The sequence below is a fragment of the Leptodactylus fuscus genome, chromosome 1 (assembly GCF_031893055.1).
Source record: "Leptodactylus fuscus isolate aLepFus1 chromosome 1, aLepFus1.hap2, whole genome shotgun sequence".
Classification (NCBI taxonomy): domain Eukaryota; kingdom Metazoa; phylum Chordata; class Amphibia; order Anura; family Leptodactylidae; genus Leptodactylus; species Leptodactylus fuscus.
Window position 1 is genome coordinate 232964439 of NC_134265.1, and position 26082 is coordinate 232990520.

General features: G+C 44.0%; 1 protein-coding gene across 1 annotated transcript; it reads left to right on the forward strand.

Annotated features, from left to right (window-relative positions):
* Positions 1–465: 465 nt before the first annotated feature.
* On the forward strand, positions 466–25140 carry DCTN6 (dynactin subunit 6). The gene is made up of 7 exons (XM_075284461.1): positions 466–525; positions 5859–5923; positions 6041–6146; positions 7739–7827; positions 9281–9328; positions 10978–11120; positions 24910–25140. The coding sequence occupies exons 1-7, from the start codon at positions 485–487 to the stop codon at positions 25006–25008; spliced, it is 591 nt and encodes a 196-aa protein (XP_075140562.1). The 5' UTR covers positions 466–484; the 3' UTR covers positions 25009–25140.
* Positions 25141–26082: the final 942 nt, after the last annotated feature.

Below are 26082 nucleotides of genomic sequence, written 5' to 3' on the forward strand. Positions count from 1 at the left end.
GGGTGTACCAAATTTCACCCAAATCAGGCGAGAGCTGTGGATTTGTGTAGAGCAGACTACTAAAGACTTTGACTTATATATATATATATATATATATATATATATATATATATATATATATATATATATATATATATATATATATGTGTGTATCTACTGTCACTGGTGAGAACCTGGTCCGTCTGGAGTAGAGGATTTAGCCAATTCACTGTTGAGATGACTAAATACTACTTCAGTGCAGGACCTGACCACTAGGGGGCAGAAAGGTCCTTTACCAGTAAGGGGATATAGCTCGCACTGCGGCTATTTCCTATAAGTGATAAGGAGCAGGTCCTTACTGACTGTAGTGTTTAGTCACAACTATTACACAGAAAGTAAAAGCCTTGTACACGCTGACAGGGCAACACCCTGCCTCGTGACTGATCACATGATCGTGACGTCATCGCAGGTCCTTTAGCTCTGTAAGATTTCCTCCTACATAAAGATGGCGGAGCTCCTGAAGCAGGCACAGCAGCAACAGAAGAGGTGACAGCTTCTTCCATCTTTTTTTTCTGGGAGTGTGGCATGAGAATCAGGAGGGGAGGCTAGGCTGGTACTTGTCACTGTAGCAGTACAGTGTGTTGGGGATGTCTGTATATACGTGATGCCTGGAAGCCCCCATGTACAGGATACCCCTGTGTCTTGTGTGAAGTGACTGTGGCTGGAGGAGTGTGCTATTGGCGCCATCAGATTGATAAACACTTGCACATCACTACGTGTACCCATGTGTCTGTGTTACAAGATGGGCCTAGTACACCATGGCAATGTGATGGATCCAAATACTCCTCCAAATCCACTGCAGGCTGAACGATTTTGCCATCCAAAAATATGTGAGAAACCTCAGCAGGACCGCTAATGGAGTGTGAACAAAGTCATAAATAAAAACTCCAGCTGTCAATCATTTCTTAAAGGGATTGTCTGGCGCTGAGAAAATGTTGGCATATGCGCATACTAGAACATTATTTAGTCAGTGATTATCTGTACAGGCATGGCCTGTGTGTTAGATTGGAACCAGGAAGAAGGGACTACTGGGGACCCAGTAATTGCATGCACAGTAGCAGCAAGAGATTGGCGGTGTTTTAGAAAAGGGAGTATAGTATTGGGCACAATGGGTGTTCTCTCCATCCTCTCTCTGCACAGTGCTGCGCTCCTCCGGGCAGGTCTGTATACAGTACATAGGTGCAGCTGTGATAAGCGTATATACAGCTTGTCATTCCTACATCCAATCTCCACAGGAGCAAAGATGACCAGTCCCAGCAATTGATGCGGTGGGGGAGGAAAACAGTCATTTATGTTACTTTTGTTATGTTCTAACATTGTCTAGCACTAGCCACATTTATTAAATAATGGGAACAACCAATTTAAAACTCTCTGCTTTTTGCCAGTTTTTTTTTTTCCCAACTTGACTAAAGTTTCGATCTTTTCTTAAAGATGATCTTTCATGTCCTCAGGCACATGCGGTTTTATATACCGCTGGAAAGCCAACAGTGCACTGAATTCAGCTGTGATTGTTGGACGGTAAGGAATGCCCCCTCACAGTATAGCACTACTGTCAGGAGGGGCATTCCCAGCTAGACTGTCAGGAACGCCCTTCTGTCAGTGAAGAGCTCTTGGTAACGGCACTGATAGCTGTTTACCCAGGGTACATAACAGGAAAGCCGACAGTGTGCTGAATTCAGCGCACTGTTGTCTTTCTAGCGGTATATAAAACCGCATGTGAAAGGTCCTCTTTAATGGCGTTGTCTGGTTAAGCAGTCCTCTTTTTAAATGTACATTAACCCATTAAAGGGATCCTATCATAGAAACCTTTTTTTTATGATTAACACGTCGGAATAGCCTTAAGAATTCTCCTATCTTCCATTGTCTTCTCCACGCCACCGTTACGTAGGAATCCCGATTCTTGTCGGTATGCACTGCAAGCGTCCCCACTGCTGCGTGAGAACTCTCTCCAGCGCCACCTCTATGTTCGTCAACAGCATCCTCTTCTTCCGCTGCAGGTTTCCGACTTCTAGGCCTCGGGCCTTAGACAGAGGAGATTGCGCATGCCCAAAGGCCACGAAAAAATGGCCGCTTACAATACTGTGCAAGCGGCCATTTTCTCATGGCCTGTGGGCATGCACAGTCTGCGCTGCCCGAGGCCTAGAAGTTGGAAACCTGCGCTGCAAGAAGAGGATGCTGTTGACGAAGATGGAGGCGGCGCTGGAGACAGTTCTCACACAGCATTGGGTACGCCCCTAGTACTGCTTGAGCGCTGGGGCCCGCCCCCAGTGCTGCGAGAGAACTCCTTTGCATACCAACAAGAACCGGGATTCCTACGGAATGGCGGCGCGGAGAAGACAACGAAAGGTAGGTGAAGAATAGCCTTTCTCAAGGCTATTCCTACGTGTTACTCAGGGGAAAAAAAGGGTTTCTATGATAGGATCTCTTTAACCCCTTCCTGACATGCGCCGTAATAGTACGGCGCATGTCGGGTCTGTAACTATGGCGACCGCCCGGGAGCCGGGCGGCCGCCATAGCCGCCGGGTGTCTACTGCTTTAAGCAGTAGACAACCACCGGCTCTAATGCCTCCGATCGGTCCCCGGACCGATCGGAGGCATTAACCCCTCCGGCGCCGAGGTCAAAGGCGCCAGAGGCGCCATTTTCCCGGCGGCACATGGGCGCCGCCATTTTGGCCGGGATCGCCGGCTCCTGGAGCATGCTCCAGGGCTGACGTCCCGTTGTCATGACAGCCGGGAGCCTTGTACAGGCTCCCAGGCTTGTCTGCAAATCCTTTCTTTTGCAGGCTGGTCTATGCAGCCTGCAAAAGAAAGGATGCTTTTTTGCAATGCATTGCAATGCATTAGCATTGTAATGCATTGCATTAGTGATCAGACCCCCTGGAGTTCAACACCCCTAGGGGGTCTAATAAATGCAAAAAAAAAATAAAAAAAAAAAAGTTAAAAAAATATAAAAAAATTTAAAAAGAATTAAAAGTTCAAATCACCCCCCTTTCCCTAGAACACATATAAAAGTAGTTAAAAACTGTGAAACATATACATGTTAGGTATCCCCGCGTCCGAAATCGCCCGCTCTACAAATCTATAAAAATATTTTTCCTGTTCGGTAAACGCCGTAGCGGGAAAAATAGTCGAAAGTGCCAAACCGCCGTTTTTTCACTTTTTGATTCTGATAAAAATTTGAATAAAAAGTGATCAAAGCAATAACATTTCCCGAAAATGGTAGAACTAAAAAGTACACCCAGCCCCGCAAAAAAAGACGCCCTATGCATCCCCGTACACTTACGTATAAAAAAGTTACGGCCGTCGGAATATGGCGACTTTTAGAAAAAAACTTTTTTAACACAGTTTTGGAATTTTTTTTAGGGGTCAAAATGTAAATAAAACCATATAAATTTGGTATCCCTGGAACCATACCGAAACACAGAATACAGGGGATATGTCATTTTGGCTGCACAGTGAACGCCGTAAAACCGAAGCCCGTAAGAAAGTCGCAGAAATGCATTTTTTCTTCAAATCCACCCCATTCTGAATTTTTTTCCTGCTTCCCAGTACATTATATAGAATAATTAATGGTATCATCATGAAGAAAAATTTGTCCCGCAAAAATTAAGACCTCATATGGCTCGGGGATTGGAGAAATAAAAAAGTTATGGGGTTTAGAAGGAGGGGAGTCAAAAACGAAAATCAAAAAATGCCATCGGTGGGAAGGGGTTAATGTGCATTTAAAAAGAGGACTGCTTAACCAGACAACTCCATTAAAGAGGACCCTTTAACTGCTAATTTATTTTTTTCAATAATATGGGAACTGCACCATGAAAATGACCTCATGTGTGCAAGGCAATGCATGCACGTGATCAGTTTAGGTTTCCTATCACGGGTGACATCCTGCTGGAGTACGTGAATGTTCTGTTTCTATTCCTCAATTACAGATGGCGTTCAAAGGTGGGTTAATGTACCCGATACCCCAATTGGGGATCATGGCAGTTAGGGCATGCAGAGTTAAATCGGGTTGTGCCAAGATATCATATACAGTACGTCCTATTAAGAGTATATGAATGTCAAGGAGCAGGTTTCCCTACTTGAGCTCAATGGCATTCATGTAATATTACGTTTTTTTTCTGCAGTGACTGTGGCAGTGAGAATGTCTGGTGGGTACCACCAGGCAAGGCTGTGGATTCAGGGGCCAATTTTGAGTAGAGTCAAATTTGGAAAAAATTTTACCGATTTTTACTTTGGTTTCAAAATAAAAGGATTCATTTTTATTAAACTGCTTCTCCATTCTTGTAAAAATCGTCCTTTTATGCTGAGGCACATGAGCAGAAAAGGGCTTTAGGGCCGTTGCTTTCAGCTGCATGTGGCCAAAACCACATTGATGGTCATATTTAAGAAGAGTTTCAGCCACATTGGAACATGCACCCTAATACTCTATTCACACAATGTATCACCTTTTCCAATAATAATGGGCTTCACTATATGCTGCTGGTAAGTGATGCCCACTAACTATAGTGTGGATGTCTGATGATGACACACTCCCCCATCTGAAGCCAGCTTCCTTCACTTCCCTCATCAGACATGCACAATAAAGTTAGTGGGCGGAGCTGAGCAGCAGTTACCAGCAGCAGATAGTGAAGCCCTTTGAAAGCAATGCCACTAAAGCACAGGGATAAAAGGACGAGTTTTACAAGAATAGAGAAGCGGTCCTGAATAAGAAATACATCATTGTAAATTGTGCTGACAGCCCTAGAAGGTTCTCTGATTATTTAATATCTCAATTATTAATATTGTATAATTACCGGTAGTTACATTATTTGTAACATATTTACGTTCATAAGGATTCAGTCACTAGATTTGTATTGAATGAGAGGAACTTTACTGCTTCTCTCTGATCATAAATGTCAGCCCTTTATAAATCAGGCATCTGGCGTGGCTATACAGCTTGTTGCACTTGATAAAGGGCTGTGATAAGCCTGAAACGCGTAGTGTATGTTGTTCATTAAATAAAGCCGATTTGTTCGATCCTGTGGTGTAAGCGCAATTCCTGAGGCCTGGTTCTCCCAGTGAGTCCACGTCTGGTCCGTATCTTGATTGTCAGCCCTTTAAAAAAGGAATTGGACTAGGGGCCACACGGTGGCTCAGTGGTTAGCACTGCAGCCTTGCAGCGCTTGAGTCCTTGTGTTCAAATCCTGCCAAGGGCAAAAAACCATCTGCAAGGAGTTTGTATGTTTACCCCTGTTTACGTGGATTTCCATCCCATATTCCAAAGACATACTGGTAGGGAAAAATGTACATTGTGAGCTCTATCTGGGGCTCACAATCTACATAAAAAAAAAAAAAAAGGAATTGGACTGTGGTAAAATAATGGAGTTGGTAACAGTAGTATGACCTAACAATTCCAAAGCACTGGTGCCAATGGCAAAACTCAATACTGATTACCTCGCAGTGGCATTACTGTTGGCACAAGCTCTGGAGTAAATGGCAGTGAGATTGGAAGCATAAGCGCTATGATGTAGGCACATAGGCTTCTATGGGTGCTGCTATTTTATGTACAGATCCATACAATGCAGATCTGTAATTCAACTATATACATGAACATCTACATAATGTCCCGTGTGTGTCCTGCTTGGAGCTGGTATATTAATCTGTCTTTGTATCAGTAACTATGGCATCTTTAGATGGTGCCATTGATAGTTCTTTGGTTGTTGCCGGCTGCTTGGTCACTTGGAAAATGACAGCCGGACTAAATTGGTTGTTCAGAAAAACATGTCTAGTTCCAATTTTTGTAAAATTCTCTCAACAACTAAAAATTTTTATAATTTCAGTGTTAAGATTGCCCCAGGAGCAGTTGTCTGTGTGGAAAGTGAAATTAAAGGGGATGTCACAATAGGTAAGCATAACCATGTATATTTATACTACTACTTGAGGTAGCTTATTGTTAACATCAAAATTGTGTTATTAGTCACGATTGTGTATTGACTTTATTTTTTCGTTACATTTTTCTCAGGACCTAGGACTGTGGTTCACCCCAAAGCTCGTATTTATGCTGAAGCAGGCCCCATCATTATTGGAGAAGGGAACTTGATTGAGGAACAGGCTTTTATAAGGAACAGGTGATGCATTATGTGAATAGAGTATTAAAGCTGGGCTCACACGGGAGGGGGGTTTTGGACCAGATTTTGAGGTGGAGGCCGACTCAGAACCGGTCCAATAAACGGCTAGCTGCGGCCGGATGTTGGTGCAGTGCATACAGTGCACTGGCATCCAGTCACGGCATCCTGTGTGAACCTGGCTTTAGAGTGTATGTTCACAATGTGGTTGAAACTAAAGAGGTTGTGGTCACATGCGACTGTCAGACTGTGAGCATGCATCCTTACAAAACCTCATTCACTTGAGACCACAAGTTCCATTGCATAATACTATACTTACACTAGTTGCACAAATATCCATTATGCGTATCTCTGAAAGCAAAATTACTACCATTGGTGTAGACAGAATCCTTGGGAGAATTTATTTTTTTTTCTGATTTTCAATACTGCTCTGTCAGTGTCACAGATATTATTTATTTATAATATAATTTCATTTAAAGTGATATTTCAGCTTTGTGTAAATTAAACTTAAAGAGGACCTTTCATCAGATTGGGCACAGGCAGTTCTATATACTGCTGGAAAGCCGACAGTGCACTGAATTCAGCGCACTATTGGCTTTCCCGATCTGTGTCCCGGGTAAAGAGCTATCAGTCCCGGTACCGTAGCGCTTTACAGTCAGAAGGGTGTTCCTGACAGTCAGTCAGGTACGTCCTTCTCCACAGCAGCGCCTATCGCGCTATACAGTGTGAGCGGGGAGGAACGTCCCCTCCCTCTGCTCACAGTGCTCGTCCATAGACTAGTATTATCAGGAGGGGAGGGGGGCATTCCTCCCTGCTCACACTGTACAGCGCGATAGGCGCTGCTGTGAAGAAGGACGTACCTGGCTAACTGTCAGGAACATCCTTCTGACTGTAAAGCGCTACAGTACCGGGACCGATAGCGCTTTACCCGGGGCACAGATCGGGAAAGCCGATAGTGTGCTGAATTCAGCGCGCTGTCGGCTTTCCAGCAGTATATAGAACTACCTGTGCCCAACCTGATGAAAGGTCCTCTTTAAAGGAGTTGTCCTGCTCATTTAATATGCTGACAGCCATCTGGTAATTGATGCTACCGCTCCGGTGATCTTTTGAAGGCAGGTCACTACATCATCCACTCACAGGCCTAAGCAGTGACCTCTACAAAAACAGCATGTCAATACTGCACTTAGTCAGGGGACAACCCCATGAATCCACAGGGCATTCTGCAGTTTTGAGAATTCACAGCACACCCACAAGTTTTTGCTGTTTTTTTTTTTGTTTTTTTTTGTGGGTGGTATATGGTTTTACTAGGTTAGCTTATAACATTAAGATTGATTACTATTGGCTGTGTGATTTTGCAGAGAAAACTGCTATTTACTTGTAAAATTATGTGAGTAAGCTATGGCAGCTGCTTCTACACGGACCCAGTTGTTATTAATGAGAAGTATATAACCCGGACCCCAGGCTATACATACACCTAAACATTGTAGCCAAGTATAATAACATTAGAGATATCCGTGACATTTCTATTCATGTTTTGACCATGTTGACATTTGATAGAGCATTAATCTGAGATATTGTCATGAATTACCCTACAGTTTTCCAGAAAATATTGCACCTGATTCAGAAGATGTGGAGCCAAAAGCTATGATCATTGGCACCAACAATGTCTTTGAAGTTGGATGCTGTATCCTTCCCTTATACACTTTCCATGTCGACTGCATGCCATGTACTAGGCAAAATGTTGATGGCCCTTTAAAAATACCTGACCTCTTTTATCAAAATTGTGCAAAAGAAAAAATGTACTTGTTAGGGAAGCTGCATATGACACCTGAGAAACTTGTTCCTTGTGTCAGCCAGATTTACCAGCTTGAACCTCCTAGTTATCTTTGATAGTGGGAGTCCCTACCTTTCAGCAACATACTGTCCCTTAGCCTTTAAAAAGGCTATTCAGGTGCTGCCTTCAGTTCTTCCAAAGACCCCCTTAGTTTTAGTAAAAATCGGTAAAAACCATATGCTAATGAGGCTCACTGAGCACCCTGTTTTTTTTGTTTTTTTATAATAACTTTACTAGTGAAGACTTATTTATGTGGGGTAGTGACCTGTTAACATAAAAATTGTCTGTAGCACAAAACTGCTATAGAACAGCATACTGAGCATGCTGTGTTCTATAAGTAGCTACAAGAAAATGGAGCTCGGGCATGCACAATAGCGCTCAGAACGTAGCGTTGCTGCGCATTGCACGGTATTTGAAGCGCCAGGAGCAAGACTACAGAAGATGTAGGTGGTACAGTAAGTGTGGAGGAAGAGGAAATAATGGAGTACAAGCCACGGAAGGGGTACTGAGGAATGACGTGGGGGGTGCCTCATTAGCATATCATTTTTACCGATTTTTACTAAAAACAGGGGGAGCCTTTGGAAGAACTGGAGGCAGCACCTGAATAGCCTTCATATTCAGGCATATGCTTAGCTCAAAATCCGTTTTCTGAATGACAGACCCCCTTTAAAAATTTCCTCGTAAGACACCCTCTGTTAACATCCACAAGGTGTGTAGCTGCACCAAACCTCACTGCAGTGTGTGGATGAGATTTGTGTATAGGGAGTTGATGAAGTCCAAAATGCAGCCAAAACCAATAATGACACACTATGCAAGGACCTTTAATCCATACCTCTCTGTCCACAAGCTAGTGAAGTAATGCAGAGTTAATAATCTTCTTATGGATATGTAAATGAGCCTCCAAGTTTACTAGATGCAAGATATTTAGCTGGGAATTACATTTTCAGCCTCTGCCTGCATCATGGTTATCTGTAGCCAAATTGATTTCACCCCCAATGTATTTACAGGTTGAATTGCATATCCATAAAAAGATGATTATCTCAACATTGTTTCATCGGTTTGTATCACAGAGTCATGTTTCTTTTCCTCTTAAAGGAACCTACTTGGCACTATTATTAAATTGGGGGCATTTTGGACCTCATAGACTCCCTTTAAATCTCTTGTACTTTGCTGCTACTGTATTCCAGTGCAGATTCTTGTTGAAAATGTAAAAACCCTAAGCACTTCCACTCCAAGTTCTGTATCTGTCATTGTATTAATGCCAATACCGTATCCAGATCTAGACCTTAATGCCAATATCTAGATTCTCAAGCAATGAAGATAGGAGATAACAACGTTATTGAATCCAAAGGTAAGCTGCACACATCTGCAATGTCAGGTACTTAAGAAATGTTATCGTTTTCCACTTTCTTCATGCATCTTCTTCTTGCATATTATTGGTTGCTTATCACAGTGCATAATATAGACTCTTTTCACCTCAGGGATCAGTATCAATGTTTTTTTTTTATAAGAAGCTGTTTTAATAGAGTTCCTAGAACTGCTGTATGACAACCTGATTGTGTTACTGTATGTAAATCTGTAACCAGGATGTAGTGATTGGAGATTGTGAGAATGCTCCCCAAACTTGCTGTTTCATCGTTTTGGTCACTTTTTACTTTACAGGAGTCTTTCGCGTTCAAAATTCTACCAAAACAATGACAGTGTCAGGTAGACAGCTTTTATAGGAATAAAAACATATCTTTGTTGCCACAAACCAATGGTGTAATGCAGAGAGGATCCTCTTTTTGTGGTACTCAGGCTCTTCTTAATTATGGATGACATTTTTAGCTTCTGCCTGCATCATGACTGTATGTGTGACAAATCAGGCTCTCACCACCCAGTGAACTTGCTGGTTGTTTTTTTTTTGTTTTTGTTTTTTTTTATATCTATAACATATTGGTCTCTGCATTGCGTCATCAGTTTGTGATCACGAAGGTATTTTTCCTATTAACCCCTTCCCAACATCTGCCGTAGTAGCACAGCAGCTTAAATAAGAAGCCGAGCTGGCCCCATTGTCACAGGATCTACAGTACATTGTTCTGTAGAGTGGAGACCCCATGCTATTGCCCGCGATCAAAGAAAATATTTATCATTTTATGGCCATATGCCTTATGAAGTTTCCCAGGAGTGTCATAGATATCTCATTGTTGAGGCTTGCCTGTAGCAGGCCTCAATAGTTACACTATGAATACAGTTGCATTGTAGTTTATGGGACAAGTGATCTTTTTTATCACAGGTCGATGCCCGGGTGTCAGAATGTTGCAAATACAAGAAAAAAAATTTTTTTTTAACGTTTTGGATTTTTTTAAGGTGTTAAAACAACAAAAACTATATAAATTTGGTATCCTCTTGGCTGCACAGTGACTTCTGTTAAAACAAAACCTGTAAGAATGGTGTGTTTTTTTCCCACCCCATTTTTTTGCAGCTTCCAAGTACACCATATGAAATTAAATGGTATCCTTATGAAGTACAATCTGTGTTGCAAAAAAAATTAAGCTCTCATACAGCTCCATCAACAGAAAAATAAAAAAGTTATGACTTTTGGAAGGCAGGGAGTACAAAATGAAAATTTCCTGCGACAGAAAGGGGTTATAGGCCCCTTCACAGCACTAATATTGGTTTGGAGGCCTTTTGGACCTGACAGATTCCCTTTAAAATAGAATTAGTCACCCGTCAGATGTCTTTAATTTTGGTCATCTTGTCAGATCTCAACAGCTGGAAATTCATTTATAAAATAGCTGAATGTCATCGATGCCTGTGAAAAAAGGCTATTTTATGATATCAATAATTTATTTTAGTATGATGTAAACTATCTCAATGTACAAATGTAAACATTAAACTATTCCATGTGGTACATGTAATTTGATTGGAAAGCTAAGATAGTGATACTGTTTTAGTAAAGGTGATAGTATATTTTGTGACGTGGTCTGTTTCTTAGGACATCTGTTTCTCCTGTATTAGCTTATGTAGGAAGAAATGTCATCCTAACCAGTGGCTGCATAATTGGTGCCTGCTGCCAGGTGGACACCTGTGAGGTTATTCCTGAGAATACAGTCATATATGGATCTGATTGCCTACGTAGAGTACAGACAGAGCGCCCCCAGGTTGGTACAGTCTACATAATTCTCTTGTCCTGTCATGTTACAGTAAATATATAATCAAAATGTTTTGGTCAGTTGTCTATCTTAAAACTTTGTTAGGCCCGGTTCACATCTGCGTTCGGGCCATTCCGTTCCCCTATCCATATGAAATATGCAGAGAGAAAAGTCCTGCAAGAAGCACTTTTCTCTCCACATTTTTTGCTCGGAAACCACATGGATCCCATTATAGTCTATGGGGTCCGCGGTTTCCTTATGTAACCGGGTTTTTTTGCAGATAGGTTTCCGTTCAGGCAATCCCCAAGTGGACTCCCCGAACAGAAACCCGAATGCAGGTGTGAACTGGGCCTTAGTTTTTCTTCACTTATTGTAGAGCCACAGCATTACTGCATCATATCACTGCATAGAGCTGCAATGTTGTGTATAGTCCTGGCCAAATAATAATAATAATATAATAATAATAAATTTTATTTATATAGCGCCAACATATTCCGCAGCGCTGTACAATTTGTAGGGTTCAAATACAGACAGAAAGATACATTACAAAGAAAGTCATTTTCACACAATGGGACTGAGGGCCCTGCTCGCAAGAGCTTACAATCTATGAGGTAGAGAGTGTGACACAAGAGGTAGCAGGGGGTGACACAAGAGGTAGCGAAATGCAAAGGTAAGATTACATCTCATCACAACAAAGAATTAAAGTCATAAGCAACAAAACAGACACGTCATAAAAGTATATGATACTACTTTATTAATACCAAGAATTCAAAATAATTCATACAAAAATATATACTGCTGTTGAAAAGACAAAGATGAGAATGTTATTACTCCAATACACAGAAACAACACGATAATACCACTAGGAGTACATATAGTATAAAAAGTAGAGATGAGCGAATAGTGTTCTATCGAACTCATGTTCGATCGGATATTAGGCTGTTCGGCATGTTCGAATCGAATCGAACACCGCGTGGTAAAGTGCGCCATTACTCGATTCCCCTCCCACCTTCCCTGGCGCCTTTTTTGCTCCAATAACAGCGCAGGGTAGGTGGGACAGGAACTACGACACCGGTGACGTTGAAAAAAGTAGGCAAAACCCATTGGCTGCCGAAAACATGTGACCTCTAATTTAAAAGAACAGCGACGCCCAGCTTCGCGTCATTCTGAGCTTGCAATTCACCGGGGACGGAGGTTTCCGTCCAGTTAGCTAGGGCTTAGATTCTGGGTAGGCAGGGACAGGCTAGGATAGGAAGGAGAAGACAACCAACAGCTCTTATAAGAGCTAAATTCCAGGGAGAAGCTTGTCAGTGTAACGTGGCACTGACGGGCTCAATCGCCGCAACCCAGCTTTCCGCGGATCCTGAATGGAATACACTGTCAGTGTATTCCCCTATACCCGATATATACCCCCGATATCCGTTCCAACGGTGTGCCCCTCCACCTTCACCCCAGAAATACCCTGCAAGTCCCCTAGCAATAGAATTGGGGCTATATACACCCACTATTTTTGCTACTGCCATATAGTGCCATTGTCTCACTGGGAATTCAAAGAATATATTGGGCTTACATATCACTTCAATTGCAGGGAGAAGCTTGTCAGTGTAACGTGGCACTGACGGGCTCAATCGCCGCAACCCAGCTTTCCCAGGGTCCTGAATGGAACACACTGTCAGTGTATTCCCGTATACCCCATATATACACCCCAAATCCCCGTTCCAACGGTGTGCCCCCCCACCTTCACCTCAGAAATACCCTGCAAGTCCCCTAGCAATAGAATTGGGGCTATATACACCCACTATTTTTGCTACTGGTATATAGTGCCATTGTCTGACTGGGAATTCAAAGAATATATTGGGGTTACGTGCACCCACAATTTTTGCTACTGGTATATAGTGCCATTGTCTCACTGGGAATTCAAAGAATATATGGGGGTTACGTGCACCCACAATTTTTGCTACTGCTATACAGTGCAATTGTCTCACTGGGAATTCAAAGAATATATGGGGGTTACGTGCACCCACAATTTTTGCTACTGCTATACAGTGCCATTGTCTGACTGGGAATTCAAAGAATATATTGGGGTCACGTGCACCCACAATTTTTGCTACTGGTATATAGTGCCATTGTCTGACTGGGAATTCAAAGAATATATGGGGGTTACGTGCACCCACAATTTTTGCTACTGCTATACAGTGCCATTGTCTGACTGGGAATTCAAAGAATATATGGGGGTTACGTGCACCCACAATTTTTGCTACTGGTATATAGTGCCATTGTCTGACTGGGAATTCAAAGAATATATGGGGGTTACGTGCACCCACAATTTTTGCTACTGCTATACAGTGCCATTGTCTCACTGGGAATTCAAAGAATATATTGGGGTTACGTGCACCCACAATTTTTGCTACTGTAGATAGTGCCATTGTCTCACTGGGAATTCAAAGAATATATGGGGGTTATGTGCACCCATAATTTTTGCTACTGGTATATAGTGCCATTGTCTGACTGGGAATTCAAAGAATATATTGGGGTTACGTGCACCCACAATTTTTGCTACTGGTATATAGTGCCATTGTCTCACTGGGAATTCAAAGAATATATGGGGGTTACGTGCACCCACAATTTTTGCTACTGCTATACAGTGCCATTGTCTCACTGGGAATTCAAAGAATATATGGGGTTACGTGCACCCACAATTTTTGCTACTGCTATACAGTGCCATTGTCTCACTGGGAATTCAAAGAATATATTGGGGTTACGTGCACCCACAATTTTTGCTACTGGTATATAGTGCCATTGTCTGACTGGGAATTCAAAGAATATATGGGGGTTACGTGCACCCACAATTTTTGCTACTGCTATACAGTGCCATTGTCTCACTGGGAATTCCACAAATAATTTGGGGATTCATTCACCCTACATCTCAGGCTCTTGCCATATTCACCCAGGTTGTCAGTGCTGCACCAGCTCGTTCCCAGACAGCTCGGCCCGAAAAACACGTTACCTATATAGAGGATTTGGACAATGAAGACAACATGTTCTAAATCAAATGTCTGCACCTTCTCCAGAATTAAAATAAAGGCAGCGTTTAACTTTCAAATAGTACTGCACAAAGGAAGAGCTTATCGGCTTGTCTCATGACATGCTACTGAAAAGTGTCATTTGTGTATCTTAATGTAAATATAGTTGTATAAGCTTTTTGGGTTTTAGGCACTGCCAAGTTATTTATTACCACCCGCTCCCTTATAATGATGATGACGCCAAAGTCACTGTGGGTGTTCAGAGCTCACAGCTTTGGTTGACATTTGTCTTGCTCTCTGTCGGTACCAGCTGTCTTTTTGGATACCGTAAAGTTATGTTGACTTTATTAACAGCAATAGAAGCTTTAGCCAGGTTGTGACGGTGTGTAACCCTAACAACACTAAGTGGGATACACATTAATAGTCAGTCTATGTACGCTAAACGTATCACTGAAGTAATTTTTTTTCCCTCTCCCCTAATATAAGAAAGGAACAGACATTAGACCTAGACCGGGGTTCGAGGCTTGTAAAAATCCAGTATTATTTGTTCTTCATGATGTGAAATATGTGTTGAAAAGCAACCCAAGATGAAGTCAGCCATGTGTGCCAGTGTGTTACTTGGCATGCCTTTGCTGGCCCCAACTGTAAGGGTCACTCTCCATTTCCTCCATTTTCCACTCCCCTTCACACCATTTGTGGTGAAGCAATGAGATGCACTGAAGTGCACCCTCTAGCCTCATGTGGGACAGGGACATCAGATGCCACTCCAACCCCCTCGTCTTCCTCCGCCAGCCAACGGTGCGAAGATGAGAGGAGTGTGCTCTGAATGTTTTCTGCCTAGCAGAGGCTAGTTCTCACTTACGAAAATGGCCCCACTTTGACCTGTATATCAGGCACAATGGTGTAGGTTTCAAAGAAACATGGCACCAACAAGTTGGAAAACGTGGGCCATGCGTGGACCGTGTTTGAATCTGGCAAGCTCCAGATCTGCTACCAGGTTTCAGCCATTATCACAGGCGCAAAAATGCCAGGCCCCAGGTGTAGCAGGGAAAAAAAAATGCCATCTCAGCCAGGATGGCATCCCTGACCTCGGAGGCACTGTGCTGTCTGTCCCCAAAGCTGATCAGTTTCAGCACCGCCTGCTGACATCTCCCCACGCCAGTGTTACAGTGTTTTCCGCTAGTAGCTGGGGTGGAGGTTGCAGCATCGTAGGGTTTCAGTCTACTCCTGCCATGAATTTTGGCCTGGGAGAGGAGATAGGCCACCCCAGTTTGCACCCGGGGAACAGACTCCACCACATTCACCCTGCCTGTCATTAAAGATAAGCACTGCAGCATCCCTGACCACAGGCGCTTGTCCATGTGTCGGTGGTCAAGTGGACCTTGCAGCAAAGCGCAGAGCTCTGGGCCCGACTGATGTTATGGGACACATGCAGGCGCAAGGCAGGGACAGCACACCAAGAGAAGTAGTAACGGCTAGGCCCAGCATAGGGAGGTGCCCCAGCTGCCATCTGCTGACGGAAGGCCTGGGTCTCCAGAAGCATAAACAAACACCAGCATCTCCAGGGCCAGCAGTTTATCGATGAGGCTGTTAAAGGCTTGGGCATGGGGGTGGGTTGTATTGTACTTCTGCCTGCAATGAAAAGCTTGGGAAATGTGGAGTGGCTGGGAAGAGGCGCATGATGGTGCAGGCCAAAAGGGCGCATGAGGGTGAACTCCCCAATGTGTCAGAGATAGGTGTGTAGGTGTCCTTGCATCATATACTTGCACCATATTTGGCTTTGGAAGTTAATTTTGTGCCAAAAAAGTGGTTAAGACAGCGATCCCTCAGCTACTTCCGTTACACTGTCTAGTGAAATTACCATCTTTGGAAGTGGACCACCACTTGTAAGATCCCAAAGGAAGCAGGCAAGAGATGTGCAGTGCAGAAAAAAAGATGAGAAAATAAGTGTAGGCTGTAGAGCACAGAGGGATCGGAGAGGACAGAGCTGGTGTCGGCCAGGTATTCCCACAACATGCGCCTATACTTGTCCCTCCTGGTGACACTAGGCCCCAGAGTGGCAGTAATTTGTCCAGGGGGGCCATTAACATGTTCCAGACCTAGGAATAAGTCTTCCAACAGGGTAGAGTTTTGCATGCCTTTGCTTCTACCCACTGTTTTTGCTGCTTAGCTTCCCTCCACATCTACACTGCTTTAGCCCCTAAACATCACCCCAGTTTATGCCTTTGCTTCTACCCTGTTTTTTTTGTTGAATTAGCTTCCCTCCACATCTACACTGCTTTAGCCCCTAAACATCACCCCAGTTTATGCCTTTGCTTCTACCCAGGTTTTTTGTTGATTTAGCTTCCCTCTACATCTACACTGCTTTAGCCCCTAGACATCACCCCTGTCCATGTGGGGTCGGTGGCCTCGTCATCCACCAACTCCTCTTCCAATTGCGCACTGGCCCCTTACTGCAAACCGCACATGACCACAGCTTGCCCTGATGGCAACTGTGTCTCATGATCCCCACTTAGGTCCAGACAAGTCGGTGGCGGGTCCAAAACCCCAAAATTGGAAGGAAATGGCGGATGCTGCAGTATTTCTAACACCTGTTCCTGGTGCTCGGGCCTGGTCTGTGTTGTACCCTGCACCCTGCTTAACGCAGCTGCCATATCCGAAGTTGTGCTGAGCGCATGCTAATGTTTCGTGTCCAGTGCAATGGATGGGATGGGATTTCACATAAGTCTGCCACCCATGGCCACTCATGGTTGAGCAACTGAGGGAGTTGACTTTGACGAACCCGAGGGTTTTGGAGTTGGAACTACATCAAAGGTCTGTGCTGCTCACACACTCTGCTCAACACATGATATGTTTAGTGCCAGCAGTGTGGAGACGTCGCACAACAGCCGTTGTTCCAGCAGGTACAGGCGTTTTAGGAGTGCATAGAGGCTAGCAGCGGCAACTATAGACTTTAAAAACTATCCGCACAAGCGCCACACTTTCACCAGTAGCTCAGGAACATTGGGGTACCTTTTTCAAAAGATTAGCAGCAATGAGTTAAAAACGTGGCCCAGGCATGGAATATGTTGCAGGCTGCCAAGCTACAGAGCCAATCCCAGGTTACGGCCATTATCACACATGACAACATGCCTGGGCCCAGGTGCAGTGGCAAAAACCACATTGCCGTCTCATCGAGGATGGCATGACTCACTTTGTAGGCAGTGTGCTGTCTGGCCCCCAAGCTGATGAGCTTCAGCACGGCCCGCTGACGTCTCCCCACACCAGTGTTGCAGCGTTTCCAGCTCGTAGCTGGGGTCAATTTAACAGCGGAGGAGGGTGGTGTTTCAGCCCTCCTCCCAGGAATGTTGTGTGGGGAGACAAGTCAGGCCACCACATTTTGCGACCCGGTCCACGCCTCAACTACATTCAACCACTGTGCCCAAATTGAAAGGTAGCGTCCCTGTCCGCATGCACTTGTCCATTCGTAACTGGTCACATGGAACTTTAGGGCTAAGCGTTGAATTTAGGGACCGCCTCATGTTTGGGGGAAAGTGCTGGTGTGGATGGCACAGTGCGGTGGCGCAGTAGACACTCTGCCCAAAAAGGGCAGAGTGTCCCCCAGCCGGGATTCCAACATCTCCTGGGCCAGATTTCTTGAGATGAGGCCGTTGAAGCCTTGGGCATGTGGGTGGGTTGCGCTGTACTTTAGCATGAAATGAAAGGCTTGGGAGATGGGGAGTTGCTGGGAAGAGGCGCATGATGGCGCGGGCAAAAGGAGAAATGGCAGGAAAAGGTGAGGATAAGGGTGAACTCCCCAAAGTGTCAGAGGCAGATGTGGAGGTGTCCTGGCTGCTGGTCTGGACTGCAGTGCCAGCCCTGTCAACAGTGGGAGAAGCAGTGGCCGCCAGGCCAAACGACGATTATCCTGCGCTTGCTCTCACCCACTGAGCCCAGGGCTTGCCTTCCAAATGATGGCACCCGCAAGAGGTGGTGAGATTCCTCTCCGCAGATCTCCAACCCATCTTGGACTTGCAAATTGCACTAAATTTGTCATGTAACTGACATGTATATGATGAGTCTATCCATTGTCTGTTCATTTTGGTGAAAGTCAGCCTGTCAGCTGACAGACAGCTGTGCTTGTCAGTGATGATGCCACCGGCTGCTTGTACCCCCAGTTTTTGCTGCTTAGCTTGCCTCCACATCCACACTGCTTTTGCCCCTACACATCACCCCTATCCATGCCTGTGCCTCTAGCCATAAATCTGCCACCCATGGAAACTCATGGTGCAGAAAGTGAGGGAGCTGACTCTGAGGAACCCTTGGGTTTTGTAGCTGGTACTCCATCAAAGGTCTCTGCTGCTCACACACCCTGCTGAACATACGGTATCTAGGGTTAGAGCGTGTGGTGACCTCGCACAACAGTAGGTGCTTCAGGCAGATGTAGGCCTTGCTGGAGTGTATTGCGGCTAGCTCCAGGTACTGTAGACTTGGGAAAGTGGGTGTCCAAGTGCCGCACTTTCACCCTTAGCTCAGCTAATTTGGGGTATGTTTTTAAAAATCATTGCACCACTACATTGAACACGTGGGCCAGGCATGGAACGTGTTGGAGGCTGGCAAGCTCCAGAGCCCTCCAACAAGACAAAAAAGCCTGGCCCCAGGGGCAGCAGGGATAAACAAATTGCCATCTCATCCAGGATGGCATCCCTGACCTCAGAGGCAGTGTGCTGTCCGTCTCCCAAGCTGATGAGCTTCAGCCCAGCCTGCTGACGTCTCCCCACACCAGTGTTGCAGCGTTTTCAGCTCGTAGCTGGGGTCAATCTAACAGCGGAGGAGGAGGAGGGTGGTGTTTCAGCCCTCCTCCCAGGAATGTTTTGTGGGGAGACAAGTCAGGAAAATTCTTGAAACGGGAGAGTTTTGCATCTTTGCCCTTGCTGCCTATGGACATCCCTTTGCCTCTAGCCACCATTTTCCCTGCTTTGCTTGCCTCCACATCCACACTGCTTTTGCCCCTAGACATCACCCCAGTCCATGCCTTAGCTTGTACCCCCAGTTTTTCCTGCTTAGCTTGCCTCCACATCCACACTGCTTTTGCCCCTAGACATCACCCCAGTCCATGCCTTAGCTTGTACCCCCAGTTTTTCCTGCTTAGCTTGCCTCCACATCCACACTGCTTTTGCCCCTAGACATCACCCCAGTCCATGCCTTAGCTTGTACCCCCAGTTTTTCCTGCTTAGCTTGCCTCCACATCCACACTGCTTTTGCCCCTAGACATCATCCCTATCCATGCCTCTGCCCCTAGCCATAACTCTGCCACCCCTGGAAACTCATGGTGCAGAAACTTTGGGAGCTGACTTTGAGGAACCCTTGGGTTTTGTAGATGGAACTCCATCAAAGGTCTGTGCAGCTCACACACCCTGCTCAAGATATGGTATTGTAGGGTTTCAGCGTGTGTGAATGACGGACAACAGCCTGTGTTTGGACAGATGTAGGCCTTGCTAGAGTGTTTTTAGGCTAGCAGCGACTCCTGTGCACTTGCAAAAGTGGGCGCACAAGCGCCGCATTTTCAACAGTAGCTTCGGTACATTTGGGTATGTTTTTAAAAAACTTTGCACCACTAGGTTAGACGTGGGCCAAACATGGAACGTGTTGGAGGCTGGCAAGCTCCAGAGCCGCTACCAGGTTCCAGCCATTATCACAGGCGTAAAAATGCCAGGCCCCAGGTGTAGCAGGGAAAAAAAAATGCCATCTCAGCCAGGATGGCATCCCTGACCTCGGAGGCACTGTGCTGTCTGTCCCCCAAGCTGATGAGCTTCAGCACCGCCTGCTGACGTCTCCCCACACCAGTGTTTTAGCGTTTGCCGCTAGTAGCTGTGGTGGAGGTTGCAGCGTCGTAGGGTTTCAGTCTACTCCTGCCATGAATTTTGGCCTGGGAGAGGAGATAGGCCACCCCAGTTTGCACCCGGGGAACAGACTAAAGATAAGCACTGCAGCATCCCTGACCACAGGCGCTTGTCCAAGTGTCGGTGGTCAAGTGGACCTTGCAGCAAAGCGCGGAACTAAGGGCCCACCTGATGTTGAGTGACACGTGCTGGTGCAAGGCGGGGACGCCACACCTGGAGAAGTTGAGACGGCTAGGGACGGCATAGTGAGGTGCCACAGTTGCCATCAGGTCCGGGAAGGCGGGAGTTTCAACAAGCCGGAACGCCAACCTCTCCTGGGCCAGCAGTTTAGCGATGTTGGCGTTCTAGGCTTGCGTGGGTGGGTGGTTAGCGGTGTATTTCTGCCGGCGCTCCAATGTCTGAGAGATGGTGGGTTGTTGTAAAGAAGCGCCTGATGGTGCCTTTGATGGTGCAGGAGAAGGAGATAAGACAGAAACAGGGGAGGATGAGGGAGAAGTCAACAAAGTGGCGGAGGCAGATGAAGTGATGTCCTGGCTCGTCCTCTGGAGTGCATCGCCAGCACTGTGAGCAGAGGCAGTGGCATGAACGGCGGTCGACGTTTGTCCTGCCGTTGCTGCCTGCCACTGATTCCATTGATTGGATTCCAAATGACGGTGCATTGAAGTGGTGGACAGGTTGCTCTTCTCAGGGCCCCTACTCGATTTCGAGAGGCAAATTGTGTAGACGACACTATATCTGTCCTCGGCGCATTCCTTGAAAAAACTCTACACCTTCAAGAAACGTGCCCTCGATGGGGGAGTTTTTCTGGGCTGGGTACAAAAGGGAACATCTTCGGACATTCCGGGTCTGGCCTGGCTTCGGCAAAGCAGCTGACCTCTGCCTCTGGACATGTCTCTGCCTCTAGCTACCCTTTTTGGTGCTGCACCTGCCTCAACATCAACACTACTTTCCCAGCTTGACATCCGCCTTGTCCAGGTGGGGTCGGTGTCCTCGTCGTCCACCACCTCCTCTTCCAACTCCTGTCTCGCCTCCTCCTCCTGCACAATGCGCATGTCAACTGGCTGCCCTGACAGCAACTGCGTCTCATCGTCGTCGATGAGGGTGGGTTGCTGGTCATCCGCCACCAAATCGACCGGAGATGGAATGGAGGAGACTCTAGTGTTTGAGCATCTGGACACAGATACTCGTCTGTTAGGTCCGTGGAATCGCGAAATGGAGGGGCAGGTTGCGGTACAGTCAAAGGAAGGGAGAACAGCTCTGGGGAGCAGGGACAGTTGGGGTTATTGTTCTGGGAAGATTGGGAATTTTGGGTGGAAGAAGGACAAGACTGTTGGGTAAGAGGAGGTAGAGGCTGACTGGCTGGTGGACAATGTGCTTTAAGCGTTATCCGACAGCCATTGCAAGACCTGTTCCTGGTTCTCGGGCCTACTAATCTTTGTACCATTCAGCCTAGTTAATGTGGAACTTTTGTGCAAAGCGCAGAACTTAGGGCCCGCCTGATGTTAAGGGACACACGCTGGTACAAGGCTCAACTCACCCTAAGTGCCAAAAACACTGCTGGTGCAAGGCTCTACTCATGCCAAGGGCCTCAATCTCTGCTGGTAGCTCAGCTTAAGGTCCTGTAACTTTGTTTGGAAGGGCTCATGTTAAGGGCTAGAAAAGTGAATTTTGGAAGGTCTTACCACATCACACACACACACACACACACACACACACTCAAAATGACAGTTAAGGGTGAGGGCTTTTGGAATTCCCATTGCCTATTCCATTTGTGGTTGTCATGGGGAACGTGATTTAAAGGGGTGGTTGTTACTGTTTGTTGAGCTTAAATTGGGGTTTGTGTCCATCCATTTGGGGAGTAAAGAAGGTTTCCAGGTATTTTCCCACCTTGATAGAGGTTTTTTTGAATGTGGAAAGTGTGTAGTTGTTAGGCAGTGATGTTGGGGTAATAGAGGGTCTTTGGTGTGTTAGATGCCCCCAGACATGCTTCCCCTGCTGTCCCAGTGTCATTCCAGAGGTGTTGGCATCATTTCCTGGGGTGTCATAGTGGACTTGGTGACCCTCCAGACACGGATTTGGGTTTCCCCCTTAACGAGTATCTGTTCCCCATAGACTATAATGGGGTTCGAAACCCATTCGAACACTCGAACATTGAGCGGCTGTTCGAATCGAATTTCGAACCTCGAACATTTTAGTGTTCGCTCATCTCTAATAAAAAGATAAATATTAAGAATAATAATTATATCAATGACGGCAAGTTCAATAAATATATATAAATTCAGATCCTACTATTGTCATATACTTAGCATTGTATTGAAAATATCATTATCTCATAACACACCCAGTTAGTCTGATGCTAGTAGTACCAGTAATACTCCATATGCTGGTCAATAAATAAAATGCTACTATATTAATCAATGTCATGAAGCCAAATAAAACTTGGAACTTATAGATACACAACATGTATATAATTTATATGTAATAAATATATTTATAATATTCGTTTGAAAAATAAAATACAGGTCATGGATGGGGAAAAAACGTAGAAAATATAAAAAGTAAATAAAATAAATTTAAAAATTGAAAAGTAATAAGGGCAGAAATTACAATGTGACATAAATAGTATATACAAAATTATTGATTTTATCTTATAGGATATGTATACATAGGGTAATACAAAAATTAAAAAAATTCAGTGTGACAATCCAAAACAAGATATCAATATAAATGAAAATAAAAAACATGCAAAGTCCATGATGATACTGCAAATACATTGTTTCAAAAAATCCAATAGCTATATTCTTAAATCAGAACCACTATTTGCTAAATAATTTGCATATACCGTATATACTCGAGTATAAGCCGACCCGAACATAAGCCAAGGCCCCTAATTTTACCCCCCAAAACTGGGAAAACTTACTGACTCATGTATAAGCCGAGGGGGGAAATGCAGCAGCTACTGGAAAATTTCAAAAATGAAAATAGATACCAAGAAAACATTACATTAACCAAGTGAGTTACTGATATGTGAGAGACATGGAGGTAATAATTATTACATTAAACTTTATTAAGGCATTTTATTATTACCTCCATATGTCTCACATATTAGTAACCCTTATGTGGGGCACACAGGGATTAATGTAAGGGACAGGATGGGGTTAACTACTATTAATGTGAGGCACATGGAGTTACTGAAACTAAATGAATAACCCCAAATGCCTGACATTACTAGGAATAGTAACCCCAGTATGTACCTGTGTGTTTTACTTTCATTTTACTGTATGAGCTCTCCTCGATGCAGACACAGGAGCAGGGACCTGCCTCCTCCCGGGCTTTCATCTCTCTTGCTAGTGAAGGGGGGGGGGGTGTCCTATATCATTACAATAGCAACCACTGAAGGACAGTCCCCTTAAACTTAATTTATGCATGTCCTTTCAGTCCTATGCTGCATGACCGGAGTATAAGCCGAGGGGGGCTTTTTCAGCATACAAACTGTGCTGAAAAAGTCGGCTTATACTCGAGTATATACGGTATAACTTTTTTCTTCCTTTAAAACTTCAATATTGATTCCAAAAAAGTTGTGGTGATGTGTAAAATATTAAGAAAATGAAATGCAACAGTTTGGATATTTCATATAACCATATTTTATACACAATAGAACACATGAGAAAACGGAAGTTAGATATTTTTCCATTTCATTGGAAAACATTAACTCATTTAGAAATTGATGGCCATAACACATCTCAAAAAAATTGGTGCAGGACCATGTCCATTGTGTAGCATGCTGTCTTCTTGTTAAAACAGTCTGTAAACAACTAGGAGACCAATTTTTGGGGGTCTTAGGAGAGGAATGTTTTCCCATTCTTTTCTGATGTAGGATTCTAGCTGCTCAGCAGTCCTGGGTCTTTGTTGCCGGATGGATTTTTCAAATGTTTTCTATTAGTGAAAGGTCTGAACTGCAGGAAAGCCAGGTCAGCACCCGGACTGTTCTTCTGCCAAACTATGCTGTTGTGATGGATACAGTATGTGATTTAGCACTTGCTGAAATATTCAGTGAAAGCGACATTGTCTGAATGGGAGCATATGTTGTTTAAAAACACCTATATACTGATCAGCAAGACAGCGCCTTTCAACATATGTAAGTTGCCTACGCCATAGTCCACAGGACACAGCATCCATGGTTTCCATATAGAATTTCAAATTTTTATTCAGTTTCTATTTTGCGCCTTTCGATTTTAAATAAGCTTTGGCTCAGAGAAGACTGCAGCATTTCTGGATTGTTACTATATGGCTTCTTCTTTGTATGATAGACTGTGTTTAGAGACAATGATTTCGAGAAGTATTCCTGAGCCTATGCTGTGATTTACGTCACCAATTCATGCCTGTTTTTAATACAGGATCTGCCTGAGGATGTGTAGATCACAAGCATCCAGTATTGACCGTCAGCTTTGTCCCTTGCACACATAATATGTATATAATATATATATATACATTATGAAGCTCTGACAGTCTTTGCTTCTAAGAGACTCTGCCTCTGTAACATGCTATTTTTATTCACAGTGACTTTGTTGAAAATTGACCCTCCTGCTGTTTTTCATTAGTAACACTTAATTTCTAGCCGTTTGTTATCCCTTTTTGAGATGTGTTCCTGCCATCAATTTATAAATGAGTTTTTAAATGAAATGGGCAAATATCTAACTTTTAAATTCTGATATGAGTTCTATGTATGGTTATATGAGATTTCCATGTCATTGCATTCTTATTTCCTCTACAGAACAGCCAAGTACAAGAACTTTTACAATATATGTTAGTTCAGTTAACAAGAGTCTTGTTTTTTATGTTTTGTTGTTTTAAAAAATAATACTTGCCACTTTTTTCTTCTTGGACATACAGCCGCAAACCTTGCAGTTGGACTTCCTAATGAAGATTCTCCCAAATTATCACCACCTCAAGAAGACCACAAAAATAAGCAATATGCCAATGAAAAACTAATGCATCCTTGTTCTGCTCTGTTTTCCAGTGTCTCCTACCTTATGTACTAACTTTATGTACCATTATTTTCCATGCTATTTATTTATAATTCTTTGTCATATGTTCCACATTAAAGAGGTAGATAATAGCACAGAGATATATTATAGTGTATCGCTTTCTTCTTTCCAAATAAAATACCTGTTCCAACTGATAACAAGTCAGTTCATGTGCTATATATGCTTATAATGCAGAGTTCAAATGAGGTTGTTTGCTTTACTTCCCGCTTTATATTTATTTATTTATTTTTGCATTTGTTTGTGGGTATGAAGGTGTTTGGATTCCTGCTAATCATGCTTTATGTTAATTTTTATTTTATTTTTTTTTGTTAAATTGGCAAAAAGTGTCCCATGTCTGAGAATAATGAGGTAGATTTACCAATACTGTCTAAAGGTAGGACAGTGCAAACATACATTAGATAGTCTTAAACATAAATCTGGTGCAACTTTAAATCACCTATTAGTTTCCAGTTTAGTTTGGCTTTAGGTGCCAAAAAAAAAACAAAAAAAAAATCGCTAAATGTTTCAATAGTTTTGGTGTACACTTGTGCATCATAAGCCCAGCTTCCTTGTTAGGCTAAAACAGTTAATCTACCATGATATGTGTATTCTCTTGAGAGTTTCAGTTGACCTGTGACTGCTATTCTAGAAGTTCAGGATGATCTGTCTCATTCCAAAATTTGAGACGAAGTTGTGAAGTAATTCCTCATCGTGTGCTATAAGATGGAGTGCTGTGAAGATTAAGATGTATGGGCATGTGAACAGGGGTTTTCCGTGCAAAAAAGACTATATATAAAATCAGGGTCTGGGGTTGCTAGGTGGGGAGGCAAAAGTCCAGTTTCTTTAGTCCAAAACAAAGGTAAAGTTCATTTTCACTCAAAAAGGTAGTGCAGCATCAAAAGGAAACAATACAAAAATAAATACCTGCCCGGCTAGGCTCTAACTAAACATAGAATAGGTTACCTCACCTAGAATAACAGAAATCCAAAAGCCAGTAGAATCATTCAGGACACAGCTCCAAAAATATGACCTCTTTGTG